This window comes from Rattus rattus, chromosome 16, assembly GCF_011064425.1.
Source record: "Rattus rattus isolate New Zealand chromosome 16, Rrattus_CSIRO_v1, whole genome shotgun sequence".
Lineage (NCBI taxonomy): Eukaryota > Metazoa > Chordata > Mammalia > Rodentia > Muridae > Rattus > Rattus rattus.
In genome coordinates this window covers 31200050-31223599 of record NC_046169.1, presented here as the reverse complement: position 1 = coordinate 31223599, position 23550 = coordinate 31200050, and the positions used below count along the sequence as shown (strand labels likewise).

At 46.5% G+C, this 23550-nt stretch overlaps 1 protein-coding gene across 1 annotated transcript in view; it reads right to left on the bottom strand.

The window, feature by feature from the left end:
• Nucleotides 1–14917, bottom strand: part of Ift81 (intraflagellar transport 81) — a 96874-nt gene extending 81957 nt beyond the window's left edge. The window contains exons 1-8 of the mRNA XM_032886783.1: nucleotides 14829–14917; nucleotides 11620–11840; nucleotides 10394–10497; nucleotides 9306–9486; nucleotides 7158–7247; nucleotides 3407–3472; nucleotides 2990–3100; nucleotides 1106–1190 (exon numbers count right to left, since the gene is read on the bottom strand). Coding sequence (XP_032742674.1) covers nucleotides 1106–1190; nucleotides 2990–3100; nucleotides 3407–3472; nucleotides 7158–7247; nucleotides 9306–9486; nucleotides 10394–10497; nucleotides 11620–11763 — 781 coding nt within the window. The 5' untranslated portion in view covers nucleotides 11764–11840; nucleotides 14829–14917. The remainder of the gene's footprint in view (nucleotides 1–1105; nucleotides 1191–2989; nucleotides 3101–3406; nucleotides 3473–7157; nucleotides 7248–9305; nucleotides 9487–10393; nucleotides 10498–11619; nucleotides 11841–14828) is intronic.
• Nucleotides 14918–23550: the final 8633 nt, after the last annotated feature.

Sequence of the window (23550 nt, the reverse complement as noted above, 5' to 3'; positions counted from 1 at the left end):
CTAAGGTTAGAAGTATTGGTTCAGGAGCTGGTGAGATGGCTCAGCAGTGGCGGTGCTGGCCGCCAACCGGATCCGACCATCTGGGTCTTAGCTGTGGAGCCACACGATAGAAGAAAACCACCTCCCACAAGCTGTCCTCTGACTCCATATTCATATGGTGGCGTATGTGCCCCCTTACGAATAAAGGTTAAAAAGGGAAGAGTTAGAAGTTCACATGGTAACGACCGTTAGCATTTTGAGGAATTTCTACCCTGTCTTCACAGCAGCCTCATCCTTTACATCCCACAGCAGCAAACATGAGGATCCCGTTCCTGTGCCTCTTGCCAACACCCATGATTGTCTGTTACTGTGTCACTGCATCCTAGGTGCCATGCACTATTTATAGCTTATGGTCCCTCCCTAGGCTAGACGCTCACATTGTAACAGTTTCCCAACACAAATGAGAACTCTGTCCCGCTCCTTTAGCTCCTGTGAGCTCCTCTCTGAGGAGCAAGGACACTTGGAATACCTGGAATGGGATGGAGTGGGCCAGGAAAACAGCTCATCATCTGCACAGAGCTACGAAGAACTCAGCCAGGGACACCCATGTTATTACCCGCCATTCTCCAAACCAGCCCATAGAAAACATTCGCCTCAAGGTCTAGTATTTGATTTTTTTTTTTTTTTTTTTTTGAGGCAGGGTTTCTCTCTATAGTAGTCCTTAATGTCCTGGAACTCACCCTGTAGACCAGGATGGACTCAAACTCGGAGAGATCCGCCTGCCTCTGCCTCCCAAGCACTGGGATTACAGGTATGTGCTGTGTTCGCCAACCTTCTTTTCCTTTTAGCCTTGTCAAGGACTCCTAATTTTTCCATCCATCACTTTTACAACACCCATTCTATGCACACAGGGAAGGGCCTACTTTCATCATTTGACTGAAAACAGGAGGCAAAAACTATTTTTGAAAACCCATGGATATTTTTTTAAATCAGGATTCCCTTTGACCAGGTAGGAAAGCAATGATGCCCTAAAATGCGGAGCGGGTTAATGGCCGCCAACCACGTTCAGGGCTGTCCTGGAGTGAATGCCTGTTCTCGAGTACACGTCACTCAGGGCTCCACTTACTCTCAGGCTTGGCGTCTGCTGCCGCGTGCCGCATACTTTTCAGCTGGTTTTGCACTCTTTGCAGTCTCTGCACCGCATGAAACAGCTTTAAACGACAATTGAACTTATTAGTTGCACAGTCCGGTGAAGTAAGGCTTACACAGACAAGCAATGGGGATACATGGGATTCCTAGCTACACAAGAAACGGGGAAATACTAAGAAGTGCACCAAAGCAAAGGCACGTAGTTTTCTCAATATATTTTCATGTTCATTTAAATTTTATTTATTTTAGTTAGAGTGTGTGTGTGTGTGTGTGTGTGTGTGTGTGTGTGTGTGTGTGTATGTGTATGTGTGCGTGCCAGAAAACGGTGTCAGATTCTACGGAATTAGTTACAGGAAGTTGTAAGCCATCCTGTGTGGATGCTGGGAACCAAACTCGGACCTTCTGTGAGAGCAGCAATGTGCTCTAATCTACTAAACTATCATCTCTCTAGACCCTCATGCTAAATCTAAAAAATGCTTCCAGAACATTTTCCTTTAGTTACTTTTTAAGTTAGCAATTAAAGAAAAATCATCCATTTGGGTATGTAGCATGCACCTTTAATCCCAGCACTCAGGAAACAGAGGCAGGAGGATCTCTGTGAGTTCAAGGCCAGTCTATACAGCCAGCTCCAGGACAGCAAGGACTATATAAAAAGATCCTGTCTCAAAATAAATAAAGAATAAAGTCAATAGAAAACATTTTAGAGAAACTATTCCTTAGAGAGATGCATGCCTTCCCTTGTGTAACAAGGTTTTCTTCCCTAGGGAATGTTCACATTTGCAGTAATGGCTCAGCACCAGTCCCTGACCTGTAATAACCTCTGAGGCTCAGGGAACAGAACCCAACACTGCAGTGAACGGCTGTGCTGCCGAGTCAGCTCCCGCGGAGCTAAGTATCTTGGCTGCCAGCTTAAATTGGCAATTTAGAAATTACCTTGATTTGAAATATATGTTCAAAGTTTAAGGCAGATTTTTAATAAATTGAAATAATACTTTAAAGCCAAATATTTTCTTCTCTAAGGTGCAGTTTCAAAGCATGGCGGTGTGGGTGACTGTGAACACCCAACCACTCACTTAAGAGTTTCTGTGACACCGTCAACAGCAACGACACCCTAGGTGGGGCTCTGTACGATGTGCAAGCGCTGCGTTCTGAACTGCACTGGCCTCAGGTTGTTCCTCAGATCCCGCTACTGTGCAGCCGTAAGATCAGTGCTAACCCTACAGTGTTCATCAGGCGGCTAGAACGTTCTTTTGCTTTCAGTGATAGCAGGACCCTGTACGTCTTATTCTAGTGACAAATAAGCAAATTGTATCTCAAAATAAAAAGTAAAGAAGAATCTGGGGATACAGCTCTGTTGTAGAGTGCTTGTCTAACATGTGTCTGAGGGTCAACCCTCAAATACTGAAAAAAGGAAAAAAGAAATAGAAAAGAAAGAAGGAAGGAAGGAAGGGGAGAGAGAGAGGGAGAGAGAGAGAAACTGTAGTCTTGACTAGGGATATAGGTCAACCATACAGTACTTGTATAGCATGAGAAAGGCCCTGGGCTTGATTCCCAGCAACACACACACACACACACACACACACACACACACACACACACACACACACACACCATACTCTCACAAAACCAGTCTTAAAGAAAAAGAATAGGCCTATCAAAAGGAAATGAGAAATTGTAAAATTCTTTTTTTTTTTTTCTTTTTTCTTTTTTTTCGGAGCTGGGGACCGAACCCAGGGCCTTGGGCTTGCTAGGCAAGCGCTCTACCACTGAGCTAAATCCCCAACCCCAAATTCTTTTTTTCTAGTCTGAATTCCAAGAGGAGCTACTTCTGTGGTCCTGAGCATAGACTTCCTGCGGATACCTGATTCTTTTGTTCCTGCTTCTGTTGAGCAAGGAACTCTTCTCTCTCCTTCTCCACCCGAAGCTGTCTTGCTATTTTAAGCATTCGCTGATGGTTCTGGACAGTCTCCACCTACAGTTAGAGAAGAAGTAGTGCATGTCACTGTCAAGCTTAGGAAAGGCATTAGCAGGTCACGTGACCCCGGCATCCACTTATCACTTTCTCTTGGTAAACAGTACTCCCCAGAGAAGACAGCCAAGCTTTCAACTCAGGTCCTTGAAAGTCTTGGGCTACTGCCTGGGAGATCCCTTTCCTCCTGTGTTACTCGAGTCCGTCCTCCACTGGACGCCCATGCCTGGCTTAATCTTTATGTGCATTCCTAAGTCTCTGCCAGTCCTTGGGACTGGGCTGAGGTGTCCAGGGTAATTCATGACTTACCCTCTTCTTCAACCGTTCAACTCTCTTCATGAGCTGGTCTTTCTCCTCCTCCATTGCGCTGATATCCTGAAAAGCAGTAAAGAGGCAATAAAAACACACTCGGTCTGCGGGATGAGGTGAGGCTTGCTCAAGCCCTGCACCTTCCATGCCTTCATAACCAGAGCAGCAAGTAACAAAGCCCCTCTTTTGACTTGAGGGCAGTTTCTTTTCCACAGGCTTCTTTATGCAAGGAAAAACCTTCTGGCAGCATGGCACTCACCTAGAGAAGTACGGCAGGTAAAGTTGTCACGGCACATTTGTGCTCTGCTCCCAAACATGCCTGCATGAGTCTTCCAAAATCTCCCATAGTGAAATGTGTGCAGGTCTAAATGCCTGAACAGCCACCGATGGCCCTGCTCTGTTAAATTCTGACCGCATATCCTGCCAATTTCCCACCAAAACTATTTTAAGGTTATGATGGGGTCTTTGGTTGTGGGGCAGTTGGCTTTGGTTTGTTTTTGAGGCAGGGTCTCCCTACAGAATCCTGATGTCTTCGAGTTCACCATGTAGGCCAGACTGGCCTCAAATTCAAGAGATTCACCTGCCTCCAACCCCACAAGTGCTGGAATTAACGGCATGTGCCACCGTGCCCTGTCAGAATGACTGAAGCTTGTCAGTGTTGGTGGCACACACCTTTAATCCCAGTGCTCAGGAGGCAGAGGCAAGTGCATTTCTGTGAGTTCAAAGCCAGCCTGGTCTTCAAAGCAAATTCTAGGTCACCAATGCTACACAAAGAAACCCTGTCGCAAAAAAGCTAAACTGGAAAAACCAAAAAACTATGGCCAGGCATGGCTCACACCTTGAAAATTGTTTTGTCAACCTCCCTGAAAAGAAACTTAAAAAAAAAAAAACAAAAAACAAAAAAAAAACCTACCTCCTTTTAAATCAGCTCTACAATAGTTTGCAAGGAAAACAGAGAAACAAACAAATTTCCATCTTAAGGAAGCAAAAGCAAAGCAAAACAAACAACAAAACCCAAGGGCTCATGCAGAAACACATGTGCAATGAAGCCATCACTGGTAGGATTTCAGGAAACATTGATAATGCTGTGCTAAAGAATAATGTGAGAAGTCATTAAACAAACGTGCATCCCTGCAGGCCATGAACCTGCACGTGGGATGCTCTAGTCAAATATTCACAGCAGTAAACAAGATGGCTCACTGGGTTAGGATCTTGGTGCCAAGCCTGACAACCTGAGGGCAATTCCTCAGACTTACACGGTGGAGAGAACTGACTGCCATAAGTTATCCTCTGACCTCCACATGTATACCTACGTCAGAACACGTGTGTGTGTGTGTGTGTGTGTGTGTGTGTGTGTGTGTGTGTGTGTTTGTCGAGACAGGGTTTCTCTGTGTAGCCCTGGCTGTCCTCAGACTCAGAGATATCCACCTGCCTCTGCTTCCCTAGTGCTGGGATCAAAGGTGTGAACCACCACTGCCCAGCAAAGTCAGACCTTTCCTATAAGGATTCTTACTGATGCCAATGAAGCTAAAATTTTAAAGAATCTAAATGTCTGACGGTGATAAACTATGATGTAACAAAATGAAAGTTATTAAAATGATATGGAAGACTAATGTCATGAGAAAAATTCATAAAATGAATAATACTGCTTGAAAGAAGCAAATTTCAAACATTATATATATTTCAAGTCCAAGGAAAAATGTCAACAGCAGGTATCTTGACAGCATGTGAGTGTGACTGAATTCTTTATTTCTTTTGTTACCATGTTTCCTAAATCTGTTGCAGAGAACAGGTTCAAGGATATTTAGTAATAATGAGTGAAATTAAAGTCAGACTCGGGATTCTGTCCCCTCTGTGATTCATTCCCAGGACACAGGAGATGGACTCCCTTCTCTCAGGGGTCCTACTGTGGCCTCATATACCAAGTGCCATGCCAGGCCCTGGGACACAGTGGAGAAGACACAGTCACAGTCCTTGCCTTCTTAGGGCTTCACGCAGCTAGAAAGGCAGACATTAAGGCACTTATAAGGGCAATGAATGCCATCACAGGAAAAGAACTAGGGAAAGTGATCTATTTAGGGAGTCAGGGACGGCTTCCCTGAGGAAGAAACTTTGATGTCCCCGATTTAATGAGAATATAAAGATAGCACTCATAACTCAGGAATTCTAAAAATACAAGATTCATGCAAGTCAGAATAGCAAGTCTTTAAGGAAGGTACTTAAATGCCGGGGCAGAATGTAAAAATGTTTTCTGGAGAACATGTATTAAAAGCCCTAAAATAATTTACGCATGTTAATAAGCAATTCTCTTTCTAAAAACTATTGTAGGACCAAACCCAGCCATGCAGAAGCTATGTTGATACTCATGACTTTATTTATAAGAGCAAACAAAAGGAGCCCAAGCAGAAAATGACTAATGTATATCCAAGAGGAAAACAGATTTGGCCACTGCAGTAACAGGAAATGCACTCACAACGTAATGATTACAAACCAGCGAGGGGCTGCAGAGACGGCTCAGCAGCTAGGAGCATGTGTGCACGAGTTCAGTTCCCAGCGCCCACGTTAGGCCGCTCACCACTGCCTGTAACTCCAGCTCTTGGGCTTCAACATCCTTCTGTGGACTCTGCAGACACCGCACTTTCACGCACACACTCCCACACAGATACACAGACGCATAAAAAGCAGTGAGGCTCACTGGTGAGACCGTGGGGATGGCTCGGCCAGTAAAGCTCACCAAGCAAACTGGAGCCAGGACCTGAGTTCAGGACCGACATGATGAGCATGCATGGAAACACATGTCATCCCAGCACCAGGGAGCTGAGACAGGAGGATCTCGGAGCTTTGCTGGCCAGACAGTCTAACCCCATCGGTGAGCTTCAGGCCAATGAGAAACCCTGTCTCTAAGGAGAATGGTCTCCTGAGGGAGTCCTCTGACCCTCATTTAAGAAGCAAAATGGAGGGTTGGGGATTTAGCTCAGTGGTAGAGCGCTTGCCTAGGAAGCGCAAGGCCCTGGGTTCGGTCCCCAGCTCCAAAAAAAAGAACCAAAAAAAAAGAAGCAAAATGGAGTAATTGTGTTCTATGTTCTCACGCTGATGCAACCTCTTTTTTTTTTTTTTTTTGGTTCTTTTTTCGGAGCTGGGGACCCAACCCAGGGCCTTGCACTCTACCACTGAGCTAAATCCCCAACCCCCTGATGCAACCTCTTGTTCCTGGTTCTTTTCTGCATTTTTCTGTATCACATGAGGAATACCTATCAAATAGATTCGAAATGAAGCATTCATAAATCCCTGCTACTTATCAACATAAAACATGCGCTCAGTGCCCTCACTGATTGCTTCAGCAGAGAAAGACAGAGGAGGGGCAGGGCTGGCTGAGTGAGCCTGGCCTTCAGGGCTGCGGGTGAGACAGATGGGTGTTGAGAGCTTGCTGCCCAATCAGACTAAGGGTAGGTCCAAGGAGAGATTCTGCCTCAAAAAATAACGTACAGAGAAGAGAAAGACTCCAGATGACCTCTAGCTTCTACATCCACACACATGGATACGTATGTCTACACACATACTACATATTAAATATACTACACATTAAATATACTACATATTAAATATACTACATATTAAATATACTACATATAAAGGTCCTACAAAAGCAGTCATTTACCTAGTTTCCATACAGCTCAAACTCATGCTGAATTAACTAAAACCATGAAAGGTAAACACGGTATTATTAAAGTCCAAATAGCCGTTTCCTTACCCTTCTTATCTCCGCTGTGGAGAATCCGGATGTTTTGAGCTGCTCACACTCTTTATGCAGGGCTTTGAAGGCTTCCATCAGCTCCTCATACTGGAAAGGAAGTCAGCAGGTTAGCAGCCGCACCCACCCCCAGCAGTGCTCTCTTCACCGAGCACCCACTACCTCTCGGCAATCACTTCAGTCCCTAGAGAAGAGCACTAAACACATGATGCCTCATGAATAATTCAAGGCCCGGGAAGGCTGAGGCAGGATCATGAGTGTGAACTCAGAATGGGCCACAGATCAAAGCCTTGTCTCAAAGCCAAAACAAAAGCCCTCACATTCTTGCAAACTATACAGGATCTAAAAAACAAGATCTGCTCGGTCTCCTCACTAAATGCCTCTCTCTAAATACTTTCTCAGTCTACCCTCTAGCCATGTCAACCTGGAACAGTCCGCACTCCCACCTCAGGTGACCTACGCCCTCTGAGAAGACTCACGACACGCTCCCTCCTAATCTGAACTGCAGACTCATCCCAGTAAACAGAGCCACAGACACCACCATCCTAAGCAAAGCCTGCTCTGACCGTCTATCAGGGAGCGGTCACGCTATAGCCGAGGAGTTACCTGTCTGGCTCCCCCAGGAGACGGCAGGAGCTGTACTTGTTCTGCAGACCCTCGCAAACCTAGGACGTGGTCCGCACAGGTGCGTGATAAAGAGGAGTGGAGCTCATGGGATGCCATCCACAGCTCTTACCCTCATTTTTAATCAAGGGCACTGTAAGGACTGAGTGTGTAGCTCACCGGTAGAACACATGCCTAGCATGACTAAGATCTGGCCGACCTCTAGCACCTCACACACACCACAGTGTTTTTTTAAATGACAATATCAGAAAATCAGTATTTGTGACTGATAATATGCTATAAATCTACAAAGTATTCATGTAAAGCTTTTCATTGAGAAAGACAGCATACAATTTTTATTAGTGTTTTTGCTAAATGCCTCTCTTTTTAAATATATATACCTCTTGGACATTCTTCAAGAACATCAAGATTTCCTTTTATCCCCTTAGTTAGCTGAGCATATTAAGATACTACCAATAAACTTCACATAGATGATCTATTTACATCATCAAACACATATCAAACATATATTCAAAATGTAATCTTTTAAAATCCCTGCTAGTAGTCTGTGTAATATATATGAACCCATTTCTGAAGGGGTGGGGAGGAGCAGACACACTCCACACTTACACACCCATTCCCTTTATCACATAAATGCCTACGGTGGCATCTGACCTAGGGGCTTGCATAGCTGCAGCTTTAAGACATCAATACCAACTATATTTTTAGTGCCACCTTTAACAGTACACAGACGAAAAAGAAAAGCCTTCAGTTCATTATTTTGATTCAGTCCCATACTGAGCCACTGAATCAAATCCTGGAGGAAAACAAAGATGGACATTGTGAACTTGACACTGTCTCCTTGGACATCATGGTCTACTGGAAAAGACAGAACGAAAGCTTTGTAACAAACTGACCCAACTCAACCTAACTACTGAGTGAAAGTATAGAGGACTAGAACTGTGTGGAACCCACGCTGGCTGTTGTCTCTACCGTCTCTGGTCAGCCAAGCACTTTGTGACAGGAGGACCCAGGACCCAGAGCAGCCGAGTGCTCAACAGCCACTGCTTACAGACCTGAGGTCAGAGTCCAGTGCTGATGAGTGAAACACATGGCAGTGTCCCATCCTCCCTCTGCCCTGAGAGACGCAGGCCTGGCTCAGCTGCAGGGCCTCACATGTCCCAACTGGCCAGAGGTAGTCTGAACGTCTGTCATTGGTCCTGGGGTAATTATGAAGGTGTTCGGTTCCTCCCAGGTGGATGACAAACTACACCACTGCCTTATGACCAGCACAGCGCCCTGCGATCTCAAGCCCAGGAGCCCGTCTACCCAGAATCACTGAGCACAGAAAGTACTTGAAGATCTCCACTTCCTTTCACAGGTCCTCGCACTAAACGGTGTTTGTGGGAAAAAGTCACACTTGTAGACAGGACTATGGCTGACCATCAGCTGATACTGTTGTCCCTTCTGGTGTCACCTGAACTCTAAAGTAACAATTAAAGAGCAATTAACACTAGCCCAGCAGCTCTCATCACTGCGGTGTACCTGTTTGTTGGTGTCAGCCACGGTTTCATCTTGGAGAAACTCGCTGGGCACCTCCAGCTTTATTAAGAAGCGAGCTAAATACGCCCTTTTCTTTAGTTCACTGCTCCGCTGGAGGAGCCAGTGGAGCACCGGGTAGATGACAGGTTTACTCCCGATCACCAAACCCTGGCGGAAGGTGCTCCTGAAACGGAAACACACAGATGCTCGTCAGCTCGGCTGGAAAAGACAGCCTTTGTTCAACGTGTGATTTTCAGGGTCCTCGCCCCTTTATATAACTGCTTCTAAAATATAGATACAAGCTAATGCGGTCTTACATTAGTGAGAAAATTAGATCCTCGGTACAGGACTACAGTATCCATGTTGTGCTGAAACTCAGTCAGCAGTGTTAACCTCAATACCTTATTGGCTGGCCAGCATTCACGTTGTTTTGGTTTCTGAAGATTTATTTTTAATCATGTGCATGTGTATATTTGTCTGAGTATATGGTTGGTGTGTGTGTGTGTGTGTTTGTTTTTGGGTGTGGGTGTGTGTGTGTGTGTGTGTGTGTGTGTGTGTGTGTGTGTGTGTGTGTGTGTGTGTGTGTGTGTGTGTGTGTGTGTGTGTGTGTGTGTGTGTGTGTGTGTGTGTGTGTGTCTGTGTGTGTGTGTCTGTGTGTCTGTGTGTGTGTGTCTGTATGTGTGTGTGTGTATGTGTGTGTGTCTGTGTGTCTGTGTGTTTATGCCCTGAGAAGCCAGAAGAGGGCATATGATCCCCTGGAGCTGGAGTTGTAGGTGGTTGTGAGCCACCAGACTCAGGTCCTCGGGAGGAGCATTAACCACTGAGCATTCCTCCCACTGCCCAAGCTGTTCTTAGCTAATGACACAAATCATAAAACAGTATTTGCCTGACTGCTGGTGAGGGGGAGAAGTGACCACTTAAGATCTCTGTAACAAAACAGTACTAGAAGGATTAGACTGCTGTTCTGCAAATCCTGTGATGTCCTAAGGCCATCAGGTGAGGGAGGACCGGCTGTTACCCAAAAAGATCAAGTGCATCATCTGGAGGGCCGGACGTTACGCAAGCATGGTGCGTCAGGAGCAGATCCTTACATGTCTGTGGCATTCCCCGGAGGTTTGTACTTCAGGATACCAAGAAGGCTCAACATGCGCTTGGCTGTCTGCTCCGGCGTCTCCTCTCTGATATCAACATCTTGCTAACAAACAGAGTTGAAAAACATGTTATTCTTGTAGGCTTAACAAAGAAAGATATTTAAACTCATCGACAAGTTTGTTCTGCTAGAGCACAAACAATGGTCTCTTCATAAAACAGATTCAATAGAGGTTCCCTAATTCCAAGTCACATCAGGATTCACATTTTTAATGTCAAGCCTCAAAAGTCTCCAATGGGAAAGTGAACAAAAGACATGAACTAACTTGCAATACAACAAAACTTTTTGTAAAATGCATCTTTATTCCAGGACCAAATCATGTGTGTCTATTAAGTAGAGAAATAATGTCTAAATAAGTAGATAATTGAGGGACCAGCAAAATGGCTCTCTCTGCCACCAAGCCTGGTAAGTCCAGTTTGACCACAGGGATCCACACGATAGAAGGAACTGATGCCTGCAGTTGTCCTCTGACTGCCACATAGGTTTGATAGCATATGCATGCCCTGCACATGCACACAGCAAGCACACACCCACCACACATGCACACATCAAGTATACATCCACCACACATGCACACACCCACCACACATGCACATACCCACCACACATGCACACACCCACCACACATGCACACACCCACCACACATGCACACACCCACCACACATGCACCCACCCACCACACATGCACACACCCACCACACATACACACATCAAGCACACACCCACCACACATGCACACATCAAGTATACATCCACCACACATGCACACACCCACCACACATGCACACACCCACCACACATGCACACACCCACCACACATGCACACACCCACCACACATACACACATCAAGCACACACCCACCACACATGCACACATCAAGTATACATCCACCACACATGCACACACCCACCACTCATGCACACAGCAAGTACATGCTCCCACACATTCAGACAAAATAAACGAAATGTAAAAAAGAAGAAACTTCAGGTAGGTAACTGAAGTGTAAGTTAGTGCAGAGGCCTAAAGGTTCTTTTGCTATTCCTTTTCATGCAGGTAAATGAAGCTCGCCCAGGAAAGGCCTTTGCAACATACCCAGGACAGTTGATCAAGGGCAAAGAAGGGCTGCTCTGCTATACTTTTCATTACAAAGGAAGAGGAAACTTACCTTGGGGTCTATCTCAGCCAGGACGTCGTTGAGAACTTGTAATAGTTGCATTGGTCCCAAAGAATCAAATGTGATTAAATTATAGTTCTTCTTAAAAGGCTCCTTATTGAGGCTGTCCACGATGAATTTGATTTGGTCACTCATGATTAATCTTATAGCTTAAAACTACAGAGGGGAAAGAGAGAAAGAGGAGTGAGGAATCCTCAATCTTGGCAGCTAACCTGTTGGGAGAAAGAAAATCAGAATTAAATTAGTAGGAAGTAGGTAGAGAGGGGTACTTCTGCACTGCATACAAAACGCTATAAGGCCAGTTTTGTTGGGAGAAATTAGAATATCAAGATTTTATTATGAAATCTGTATATGCTGCTAATATCTGATTATCAACTGCTTTTGTACCTGTCTTGACTCTGATGCACTTAGACACAAATGAATGAGATCCACCCACATTACAACTGCCCCCAATATAGTTTTTTTTTTTTTTTTTTTTGGAGCTGGGGACCGAACCCAGGGCCTTGCACTTGCTAGGGAAGGGGCCTAACACTGAGCTAAATCCCCAACCCCCCCAATATAGTTATTAAAGATAGAATTATAGGCAAGCTGTTTGTTTTTTTTTAATTGGTAATTCCTATTTTAAAAATCAGATTTTTGGGGGCTGGAGAGATGGCTCAGTGATTTAAGAGCACTGACTACTCTTCCAGAGGTCCTGAGTTCAATTCCCAGCAACCACATGGTGGCTCACAACCATCTGTAAAGAGATCTGATGCCCTCTTCTGGTGTGTCTGAAGACAGTTACAGTGTACTTATATATAATAAATGAATAAATCTTTTAAAAAAAAATCAGATTTTTGGGTTGGGGAGCTCAGTGGTAGAGTGCTTGCCTAGCAACCGCAAGGCCCTGGGTTCGGTCCCCAGCTCCGAAAAAAAAGAAAAAAAAATCAGATTTTTATGATAAAATCCAGATCTTATCCTTTTGAAAATCAGATCTGGCAACCCTGAGCCCCTATCTGTGCTTTGCCTCAACCACAGAATGCACATGAGGCACACACTTCAGGCCAGTGCTGTATAGGTCTCCTCCAACCCTCTCCCCCATTACTACTCCTGGATTAGCCTGGTAGCCATCAGCTCTGCCACCGTGGGCATTTCGGGCCTTGGATTCCTTTCACCTTCAATGAGGAAACAGTCTCCAGCACACTGGCCTCGACCTCTCCTCCAATCATTCGTAAACTTCTCATTTGTTAGGAAATAAAGCCTAAACCTTAGATCTCAAGGCTTTCATGACCCAACTCAACTTAACCCTTCAAACTTGACCCCCATCACTGCTCCCACTTCTGCCTGTCTACATTCAACGTTCAATCAACTGTCCCTCTCTGCCTCACAGCATGGCTCCTCCTTTGCCCTCATTAGCAGGAGAGGATCTCACCACTCTGCAGGCCCTCCCTGCTCGGCTTCTGTAGCACAGGCACACAGCCTGTCCTCCATGCCCACCACAGCAGTCTCACGGCTTTCCTTGGGCCACTTTTTATGTGGTTCTAGTTTCTTAGCTACCATTCTTTCTTTCTTTGCTAAACTGTGCATTCTACAAGGCATCCATCCAACTCCATTTTGAATACATATGGAGCCTGAAACAGTGGCGACTTCTACTAGACTGAAGGAACTTGTTCATTGGCCTCAAGCTGAAAGGCAAAACAAACAGCCTAGAAGCTTAAGTGGAAGAGAAATAAGGCAGTTATGAAAAACCATAACCTTAAAAAATTGGAGAATACCCTGGGTTTAATTCCCAGAACCCACATGGTGATTCACAAGTATCCCTAACTTTGTTTCCAGGGAATCTAACACCCTCTCTGAACAGCATCAGCTTCTGTCTCCTGAATGCTAGGATCAAAAACCAAGGGCCGCCAAGTTTGGCCTGAAATGGGTTCCTTAATTGAGTGGGTGAAGTTTACATTTAGAAGACAATAAAAAGGAAGGAAGGAACTTAGAAGAAAGGAAGTAAGATCTTACTACTTCATAATAATAAAAAACGAGTAAATGAAGTTGTTTAAAAAGACAAGAAAGAACGGCACAACTGGGTACCGTTGCTAAATTTAAGGTTTCTTTCAAGCTTATGTAAAAGGAATGTTTCAGCCAGAGAGAGTGGTGTGCAACTTTAATCTCAGTGCTGGGAGGCAGAGGCAGGAGGATCTCTGAGTTGGAAGCCAGCCTGGTCTACAGAGTGAGTTTCTAGACAGCCAGAGCTACACAGAGAAGCCTTGTCTCAAACAACAAACCAAAAATAAACAAACAAACAAACAAAGGAAGAAAGAAAGAAAGAATATCTTTACGTTTTAAAACTTGGGAGGTTCAAGTTTTCAACTGTAATATATATATGTCCTTATATTCACATGTATTTAAGACAATTTAGAAGTTGTTGGTGCGGTTTTTTCTTCTTTGAAAAACACAAAATCAAACCAAATATCCGGATAAACAAGTAAATGTTGCTAAGAGAAGAAAAGACGGGTTCTGGGGGCTCGCGAGTATTTACAGACAGGTAATGGTTGCTAGGGGAGGGAAACACATTTTCTTCAGTGCTTGGCCACTGGGAAGTAACCCATGCTCCTGAAAGAAACCATGATTAAATTCACTGGACCGCCAAAAAGGAAAGAGGGCAAAAAAGTGGAAGGGAGCCCAGTTGGGAATCAGTGGTGAAGAGTGAGAAACCGGGAGGGGACGGTGGAAATACACCGTATGTATGCATGTGTGAAAATAATGGTACCCATTATGCGTAACTAGCATACGTCAATTTTCAAAACTTTGTTTAAAGAAAGAAATGAGTTGGGGCTCCCGCACCCCACGTCCCCCACCAGCTTTCAGAGGACAGAGATGTTTCTTGAACAGGTAGGGCTGTCAGTGCCCGGCGGGCGCTGCGCGCTAAAATTAGCAAAAGCAATTACTCTCCCTCTTCCAGCGCAAGCGGCCGAGCTAATTCACCAGCACTCACCCACAGCAGCACCCAGGGGGCCGGGGCAAGAATTAAAACCAGGACGCGCGTGTTATTCTGGCCTAGCCGGGGCAGCGCGCGCAGGCCCACGGCCTCCTGCGAGGCCCCGGGCGGAGGGGGACCCGCGCGGCCGACCCCCGACAAGCCCTGCTGCCGCCACCGACCGGGAGCGGGCGCAGCTTGAGGGGAATCGGGGTTCGCGGCGTTCCCGACCGCGAGTTGGCGGGGTTACCTCAAATCCTCCTCACGAAACCACCTCCCCACCCCCGGGAGGCACCGGGGCGCTAGCGGGTTCCTAGAGACCGCTCCTTGGCAACGGTTGCCATGCAGTGATGTCACTTCCTATGGCTTGGGGGCGGGCACCGGGGGCGGGGCCTCGGGCCACAAAGCTGGGTTTCTGGTACCTGGGGTTCAGAGCCACCTCAGAAAGCCAAGGGTGACCAGAGTTGTCAGCCCCACTTAGACTCCTGCTGATTATAACCGTCTCCAGTTCGCATTTGACAAAGGACTTAACCTGTGCTGTTTGCGTGTGCTGTTTCAGCCATTTATTTACCAAACTTGGGGCGACAACTTGTTTGAATCAGGACTAGATAGGGTTTGGGGGGTCAGAAGGCAATAGGTGTGGTTTCCGAATTTAGGTTTTCGACAAAAGAATCTCCAGATTAAACTGCGCATGGAGCAATTATAAACTATGGATTAAGAGACCCAGACATGGGGAGGAGAGAGAGACAGACAAACGGAGTCTCACTCCGAAAACTGGGTTAGATGCTCAGACGTCCTTGGAGAGTGTAAATTTATCATCAGACTTGCCACAACTTAAAACTAACAAATGATTAATTAGGCGTTTCTTACGTGCCCCATACTGCTGACTACTGGGAATGCAACAGAGACCCAATAGGGTTGGTTCTGCCCTCATAGAGGTAATGAGGTAAGAAAGACAATATAGTTAAACAGCCCAGGACTGAGAGAAATATAACAAGATGTCCCAGTGTTGACAGAGCACACTGGATGTTTACTGGGGGGAAAGGGATCGTACTGTCAAGTCTCCATTAGACAGAGTCCTGTTTAAAGACCAGCAAAAAGGGGCTGGGGATTTAGCTCAGTGGTAGAGCGCTTGCCTAGGAAGCTCAAGGCCCTGGGTTCGGTCCCCAGCTCCGAAAAAAAAAGAACCAAAAAAAAAAAAAAAAAAGACCAGCAAAAAGGATCCAACCCGGTGCACTAGCTCAGCTGGTAAAGGCGCTTGGCACACAAACCTAGGGACAGGTTCCACAGAGACAGATTGTGTCTCTGCCTGCTGACAGACCAAAGGAGGAATTGACTTTGCCTGTGGTTCCTTGGTGGGATTCATGAAGGAGTCCAGCACCAGTTTTACCACACAGAGGTGTTGCTTAGTGTGCCTGAAACAAGCCTCTCTGGGTAGCTCTTCTTTTTCCCTAGAGACGCCAGGTCAAGCCTTCTATGTAAGCTTGTAAGTACCTTTTAACTGAACTGCGTTTGAGATTTTTGAATAGGTTTTTAACAGGCTCTAACCCTACGCCACAGCGGTTCTCAAAACTTGTCACTTCTACTTCACCCCTCACTTCCTCACCTCCCACCCACTCCACCCCCTCTTCCTCCACCTCCCCTTCCTGTTCTTCTAGTAGCCTGTGCTGCCATTGAGTGACATCTCCAACTTTGCTTTTTCTTTCTATTACATCATTTATTTATTGTGTGTAGAAGGACCGGGACCACTGTGAGCAAGGCCATGCCTGGCCATGGGGACCTGGCCTATATAAGAAAGGTGGTTGAGCATGCCCGGAGGTGCCAGCCAGTAAGAAGCACACCTCTGTGGTTCCTGCTTCAAGCTCCTGCCTTTTCTTTCTGGATGACGGACTGTGCGATCTGTAAACTAAGACAGAAAGCAGACAGGTGGTTACAGGCTGTGTACTTGGGAAGGCTATCACTCCTGTCTGACTCAATCTAAGAGCTCACTGTCATCTTGACTTGCTTTCTCTCTCCATCTCTCTGTGTCTCCTCCCCACTTTGCTCTGAACCGGCTGCTGCTAGTACTGGTGGGATTACTCCTAGCCTGGCAGCAGCCTAGTGTGTCAGAAAATTCTTGGAGCAAACGCTCATTGGCCCAAAGTATGTTAAACTACCCCCCCCCAATATCTTCATTTTTATTTTATGCGTACAAATGGTTTTCCCTGCATGTGTGTCCACCACTTACATGCAGTGCCCAGGGGGGCCAGAAGGGAGCATCAGACCCTTGGAAATGGACTTAGAGACTGCTACAAGCCACCTTGTGTGTGTGTGCAAGGAATCAAGCTTGGATTCTCTGGAAGAGCAGCACATGATTGATTTTAACGCCTGAACCATCATCTTCCCAGCACCCAGATGATTCCCTTTTTAAATTAAAAAAAAAATTCTTTTGGTCATATTTAATTTTGAAACCGTCTTGCTAAGTCACCCATGCTGGCCTTGGCTCTTTGATCCTCCTGTCTCAGCTGGGATACTCCTCCTGAGTAGCTGGGGTCAAAGGTATACATACCACTGTGCTTGGTCTTTTTGAAACAGGGACTTTAACATATAGCCCAGACCTGTTTGGAACTCATTGTGTGGACCAGGCTGGCCTGAATCTGTCCTGTCTCCACCTTACATAGGCATGTACACCGCACCCAGATCCAACCATTCTTCTTTTTTTAAAAATTATTGATTTATATATTATGTATATGAGTACATCATCTCTGTCTTCACACACACCAGAAGAGGGCATCGGATCCCATTACAGATGGTTGTGAGCCACCATGTGGTTGCTGGGAATTGAACTCAGGACCTCTGGAAAGAGCAATCAGTGCTCTTAACCGCTGAGCCATCTCTCCAGCCCCCTCAAACCCTTGTTGCATCAACCAGTTCTTCTCTTATAGCACCAGTAACAGTGGGTGACTCTCCAGAAGGAAAGGCTGGGCTCTTTAGCAAAGAGATGCTGTGCCATCAAGAGCAACATCGGGCAGTTGTGTCAGGAGAGACTGTTATGCCTCAAAAGCTGGGAGTGTGGCTCAGCTGGTAGAGCGCTTGCCCGGAGTGCACAAAGCCCTAGGTTTGATCTCCACATAAAACTGGGTATGGCAGCACTAGAGAGTTAAAGGCAAGAGTATTAGCCATTCTAGGTCATCCTTAACTACCTAGTAAGTTTGAGGCCAGCCTATGCTAGGTGGAACACTATTTCAAAAGAGGGGGAAGGGGGAACAAGATGAGTCAGCGGTATAAAGGCACTTGCTGCCAAGCCTCATGACCTGGGTTTGATCCCTGGAACCCATAGAGTGGAAGGAGAAAGCAGACTCCTGAAACTCGTCCTCTGAGCTCCACACGGGCACAGGAGGTAATTTAAAACAAGAAGTGCACGTGTATTCCTGTGTGGAGAGTCTGTATCAATGGGATACAATGTTTCTTCTTTGTTTCCTTACAACAAAGTATCTGTCTCTGGTGCAGGCCCCCACTGTGGGACAAGAACCTTCTTGGGATCACCGTAGAGTCCCTAGATCTTCGTAGAGATCTGAAGGGAGCCAGGCATGCTCCGTCTCCAGCCCCCTTTTCAGTTCCGAACTTCCAAACAAAAGCTTCCCTGTTCAGAATCCAAGGAATCCAAGCCAGTTTTCTGTTTGGGGCCTTAAATTTAGACTTATCATCCTGACCAGGAGATATTTCTGGATCTCCAACGAGCATTCAGTGAATGCCAGTTTCCAAGACGCCATCCCATCTGGGGTGGCTCTGCACGCTACCCGAGTTATCTTCTCCTTTGAAAACGGGGGAAAAATGACCCAGACGCCGGAACACGCTCGGAAGTGGGTCATTTCGTTACCCATTAATTGTCATTTAACACCTTTGCCATCTAGGTTACATGGAGATGAAAGTCATTAAATCTAAATAAAAACCTGAATCCAGGTTTGAAGATAGCCCCAGCTCTCTCTGCTCTGGCAGTTGGATCTTGTGGGCACATTTGGTAGCAGGATGTGCTTTCTTAAAAGGCAGAAAGACAAATATCTTGTGAAACATTCAGCTAAACGGACGAGTTTTCGGAGGCCTAATTAAATGCACGCCTCGTGCTGCAAACACTTTGTCAGGCTTTCCCGGTAATGGATTTTGTGTTTGCGAATGGACCACACTTTGCAAAGCCTGAAAAATCACCGGCTAGATTAATGGGCTAAATAAAGTAGCCAAAACCCTATTACAATTTATATAGACTCCTTGGTTATCCATTTGGATTGAAGTATAGTCATCACCCGACGTTCTCCCAGAAGCTCAACCAGGGCTGAGAGCTTCGTATTTACCAGCAGGTTTGAGAAATACTTCACAAACGTGTCAGAACTGACTCCAATATTAAATGCGTGTGGCGGGCGCGGCCCTATTTCTCCTCCTCTGGAAGCAATTCCCATTACTGTGACCGGACTGTGCTTCCCACAGCAAATCTGGACTAGCTATAGAAGCTGTGAAATGTTTGGGGGAGAAGAGGAGACCCCCCCTGGGGGGTCAACAGAGACAAGAGGTTAGAGACAGAGCCCTAGAAAAGATGGAAACAGTCCACAGAGGCCACACCACAAGTCCTGTGGCTTCCGGTGTGAATGACCTGGTCCTTGTCCTGGGCTTCACATGGAGCTATGGTATGTGAACAGAGCTGCAGGCTGGAATGATTGATGGGTGGTCATACTCAAAGCTCCACTCCTGCAGAAAATCCCTGGGAGCTGGCACCCCTCAACATGTGTGCCCATGGTGGGAGCGGGGGCAGGGCGTGGGGCGTGGGGACGGGGTGGTGACCCTATCGTGAGATTCCATTCAACCTAGCAGAAGAGGAACTCAAGGTCAGACTTCAGCAGATTACGAAATAATAAAGTCATCCATGAAGATCAATTATGACTTCTGTCAGTTGGCAATCCCATTAAGGTAGAGACAGCTCAACCCCAGGATAACAGGAGAGTATAAGAAAGGACTTTGGGCAGGATTTCACTGGCCCAACAGGGGACTGGCAATAAAGGTGTCGTAGATTCCCTGAGCCAGAAGCAGGAAGCTCAAGGAAGAGTCAGATCCATCCAAAGCTAAAGGGAGCTGCCGATCCAAGGGAGTCTATATGTAGTCAGTCCTGACCCCATGTTTCCCCCTCTCTCATCTCCTGCCTGCCTGCCCATCCGGCTGAGCCCAGTAGCCAAAGCGGGAGAGGTTCCCACTGCCACAGAGCCTGGACAGGCAGACCGATTCTCTGTGGGTTGAATTCCGAAATCCAATGAGGAACTGAAAGGCTTTTCAAGGTCAGTCAGTCCCTCTCCTGGGTTTACCGTGAAGGAAATGGATGGAGGCCTGTTGAGCCAGTTAACGGAGGGCCCAGAGTCACATAGCTGATGACTTGCGCCGGAGCAAAAAATCAGACACCGGTCTACCTGGTTCCAAAGTCAAATTCGCCAGGCCACTAAACTACCTCACACTGGCCTAGAAGAGTCTGGAGGAGGGGTTGGGGATTTAGCTCAGTGGTAGAGCGCTTGCCTAGGAAGCCTTGAGGCCCTGGGTTCGGTCCCCAGCTCTGGAAAAAAAAAAAAAAAAAAAAAAAAAAAAAGAGTCTGGAGGAAGAGCCATCAGGCTACCAAGGTAGGTGACTGAAGGGCTCCTCGAGGGTTAGCACCAACATATTGTGGGGCTTTGTCTCCAGGGGCTCTCGAAGCAGCCCGCTCTCCCTACATTCTAACTTTCCTTGGTACTATTTTATGTGTATATGTGCATGAAGATAAGCCACCCGGTCATGTGGAGGTCAGAGACTAACTCTGGAGTCAGTTCCCCCCTTCTGACTCATTAAGTAGTAACTCTCTTGTTTCTTCATTCTCCAGGATACCCGACCTGTGGGCTTTGAGACAACTCTCCTGTCTCTACCTTCCATCCCAAGATGGGAGTCCTGGGGTTACAGATAGGAGCCTCCATATCCAACCTTTTGTGGGTTCAGGGGATTGGCTCCAGGACACCGGGCTTGTGTGGCGAGCAGGTTTACCTCCCTCCCCTCCCCTCCTTTTCTGAGCTAGAACCTCAGAACCCAGGCTGACCTTGAACTCATAATTTTCTTGTCTCAGGCACCGGATTACAGGTGTGCGTTGCTACGCCCAGCCCAGGCAGCCTTGTCTCCTACCCACCCACATGGGGCTAATGGTTGAGAAAAAAAGAAATCCAAGCCCATACTTCAGAGCAGAGGAAGATGGATCAAAACCGTTGGCCGGTGATGGGAAAGCAAAAGTGTATTTTCGTTCTGGATGCTTCGCCGGTGCTATTTTTTTCTCTCATCTTCTTCTTTTCCCGAGCTGAATGTTTGGTGTATTTATAGAATTCAGGGGGAGTATTTAAGGGTAGCTGGCGATAGAGCTGCATTTGGGGCCATCAGAAAACTCAGAACCATGGAGGGAAAAGGTTGTTGGGAGGGTGGGAGGGGGTGAGAAGAGGCCAGGAACAGAAGGACACAGATGGGCTTCATCCTTCACGTGACCGAGACCCTCTCAGTCTCCTGAAGCGATGACATCAAGGCAAAGTCTTTGATAGGGCCACAGATGGAATGATAGAACCCAAATGATGGGTAAGCCAATGAATGAACAAGGAAACCATGGTTGGTGTGTGAGTACAGTAAAACGAGAGTCTTCCTTTAAAAAATGAAACAGAGAACTTAGGGGCTGGAGGGATGGCTCAGTGAGGTGCTTGCTGTGCAGGCATAAGGACCTGATTTAAATCTTCATAATCCGCGGGGAGATGCCAAGCATGGGAGGGAGAATCGGGAGGATGCTTGGAGAGCTCATTGGGGGTTGGGGATTTAGCTCAAGGGTAGAGTTGCCTAGGCGCAAAATTCGGGTCCCCAGCTCGAAAAAAAAAAAAAAAGAAAAAAAAAAAAAAAAAGAGAGCTCATTGGTTAGTTGGTCTAGGCCAAAATGATGGGCACCGTGTTCAGTGAGAGACCATATTGGAAAAAACAAAAAGGTAGGGCTGGGCAATGGTGGCATCTGCTTTTAATGCAGCACTTGGTAGGCAGAGCCAGGAGGATCACTGTGAGTTCGAGGCCAGCCTTGTCTTGCAGAGTGAGTTCCAGGACAGCCAGGGCTACACAGAGTAAGCCTGAAAACAGAAAGAAAGACAGTAATTGAGAAAGACAGTGGACACTGATCTCTGGCTTCCATCAGTCTGGGCACACAGATGCACCTGCACACATCCGTGTATACGAACACACATGCACGGCGTACTGGTACAGGCCGCACCATGGATGAACCAGGAGAACCCATCCCAAAGGACACATATAGAGCAAGCAAGCATTCTAACCACTGAGCCTCCTTCCAGCCCTCTCTGCCTTGTTCACTCTTACATTGTTCAGGACCTAAAATGACCTGGCACTTAACTGGTATCTGTCAGATGCCCGAGGACACAAAAATGGGCTACGGTCAAATCAGCTAATATTTCTTGGGTGCCACTAAACAAAAACGTTGTTTCATGGCGTTGCCTTGTACACATTTGCCTGACTAACACAAGTGCCACTGCCACAAAAAATACAGAACAAGACAGACCAAAAGTCCTGCCGGGTAGAGCGTGCTTTCCTTAGGACAACATAATAGCATCAAACAGATGTACCGTTGCTATTTTGATCGAGAAGAAAACAAGAGCGAGGTCTCCAAGGGTCGCAAGGCCACTCAGTTCACTCAGAGACCTAGCGTCACCCCACATCCCAGCAGGTGTTGAGTTTTGCCCAGAGTGAGGCCTGGGTGGTTACAGATCTCAGGCCCTAACCTTGCTTCTCAGAAAGACCAAACTTGCCTTCTGGGAACAGGCCCCAGAGCAATGGGAACGGGTGAATCCCATGACCTCGGTGTCCCTGCCCGTTCCCTCCCCTCCACCCCAACTCCAGGATGATGGTGGCTCACACCTGGGGTGTTGTAGATTTGAGCCACAGATCTCAGTCACCCTGCTAGTTTATCGGCATGTGACATCCCCGAGTGGCTGAGGCCTGCGGGCCAGGCAAAGAATTCAGCTTGAGTAAAAATAAACCTGCCGCATTCCTTGGCAGCCCCCTGCCCCTTCCCGCTCTCAGCCCTCCATCCAGGCAGCAGAGGCTGCCAGGGAGGGGGGGAAGGGGGGGCTGGGCTAGCAGTGTTGCTGTCCAACCCTGAGAAAGAGAGAGAGAGAGAGAGAGAGAGAGAGAGCGAGAGGGAGAGGACAAGAGGGAGGGAGAGAGCGAGATGGCCTTATATGGGAACATAGGCAGACAATATGTGGCAATGGCTTAGAGGGCGGCAGAGGTCAGATACCAGACAGCTGGAAGAAATTAAACATGGGACAGAGCAGGTTCTGGGCCCAGAAAACAGCTCTCGTTTCACAGCGAGGCTGCACAAAGCTGGCCTGGCTTCCTTTTTTTTTTTTTTTTTTTTTTTTTTTTTTTTTTTTGCCTAAACGGAGCAAGACCTTCATCCAAAACTCTCCACGACTTGGTTTCTGGCTCCCCGCTCCATGGCTGGCTGACAGAGGTCTCAGCGTTTTGAAGTTTCTTTGGTGAACCATATACCTTGTCGCAGAACACAAGGAGAAAAGAGACCAGGCTTGTCTCTTATGAGTCTCCAGTAACTCTCCCAAAGCACATACATTAGTGGGTAATAAAATTAAAAAACAAACAAACAACAACAACAAAAACCCGGCCATTCAACAAATACTGAGACTCTCTTATTTCCAGGTGTTGGTTGATCCAGGGGCTGGAAAGACTTGACAGATATTTCAACAATTAAAAATATTTGCTTGGGGTTGGGGATTTAGCTCAGCGGTAGAGCGCTTGCCTAGGGAAGCGCAAGGCCCTGGGTTCGGTCCCCAGCTCCGAAAAAAAAACAAAAAAAAAAAAAAAAAAAAAAAAAAAAAAAAAAAAAAAAAAAAAAAAAAAAAAAAAAAAAAAAAAAATTTAAAAAAAAAAAAAAAAAAAA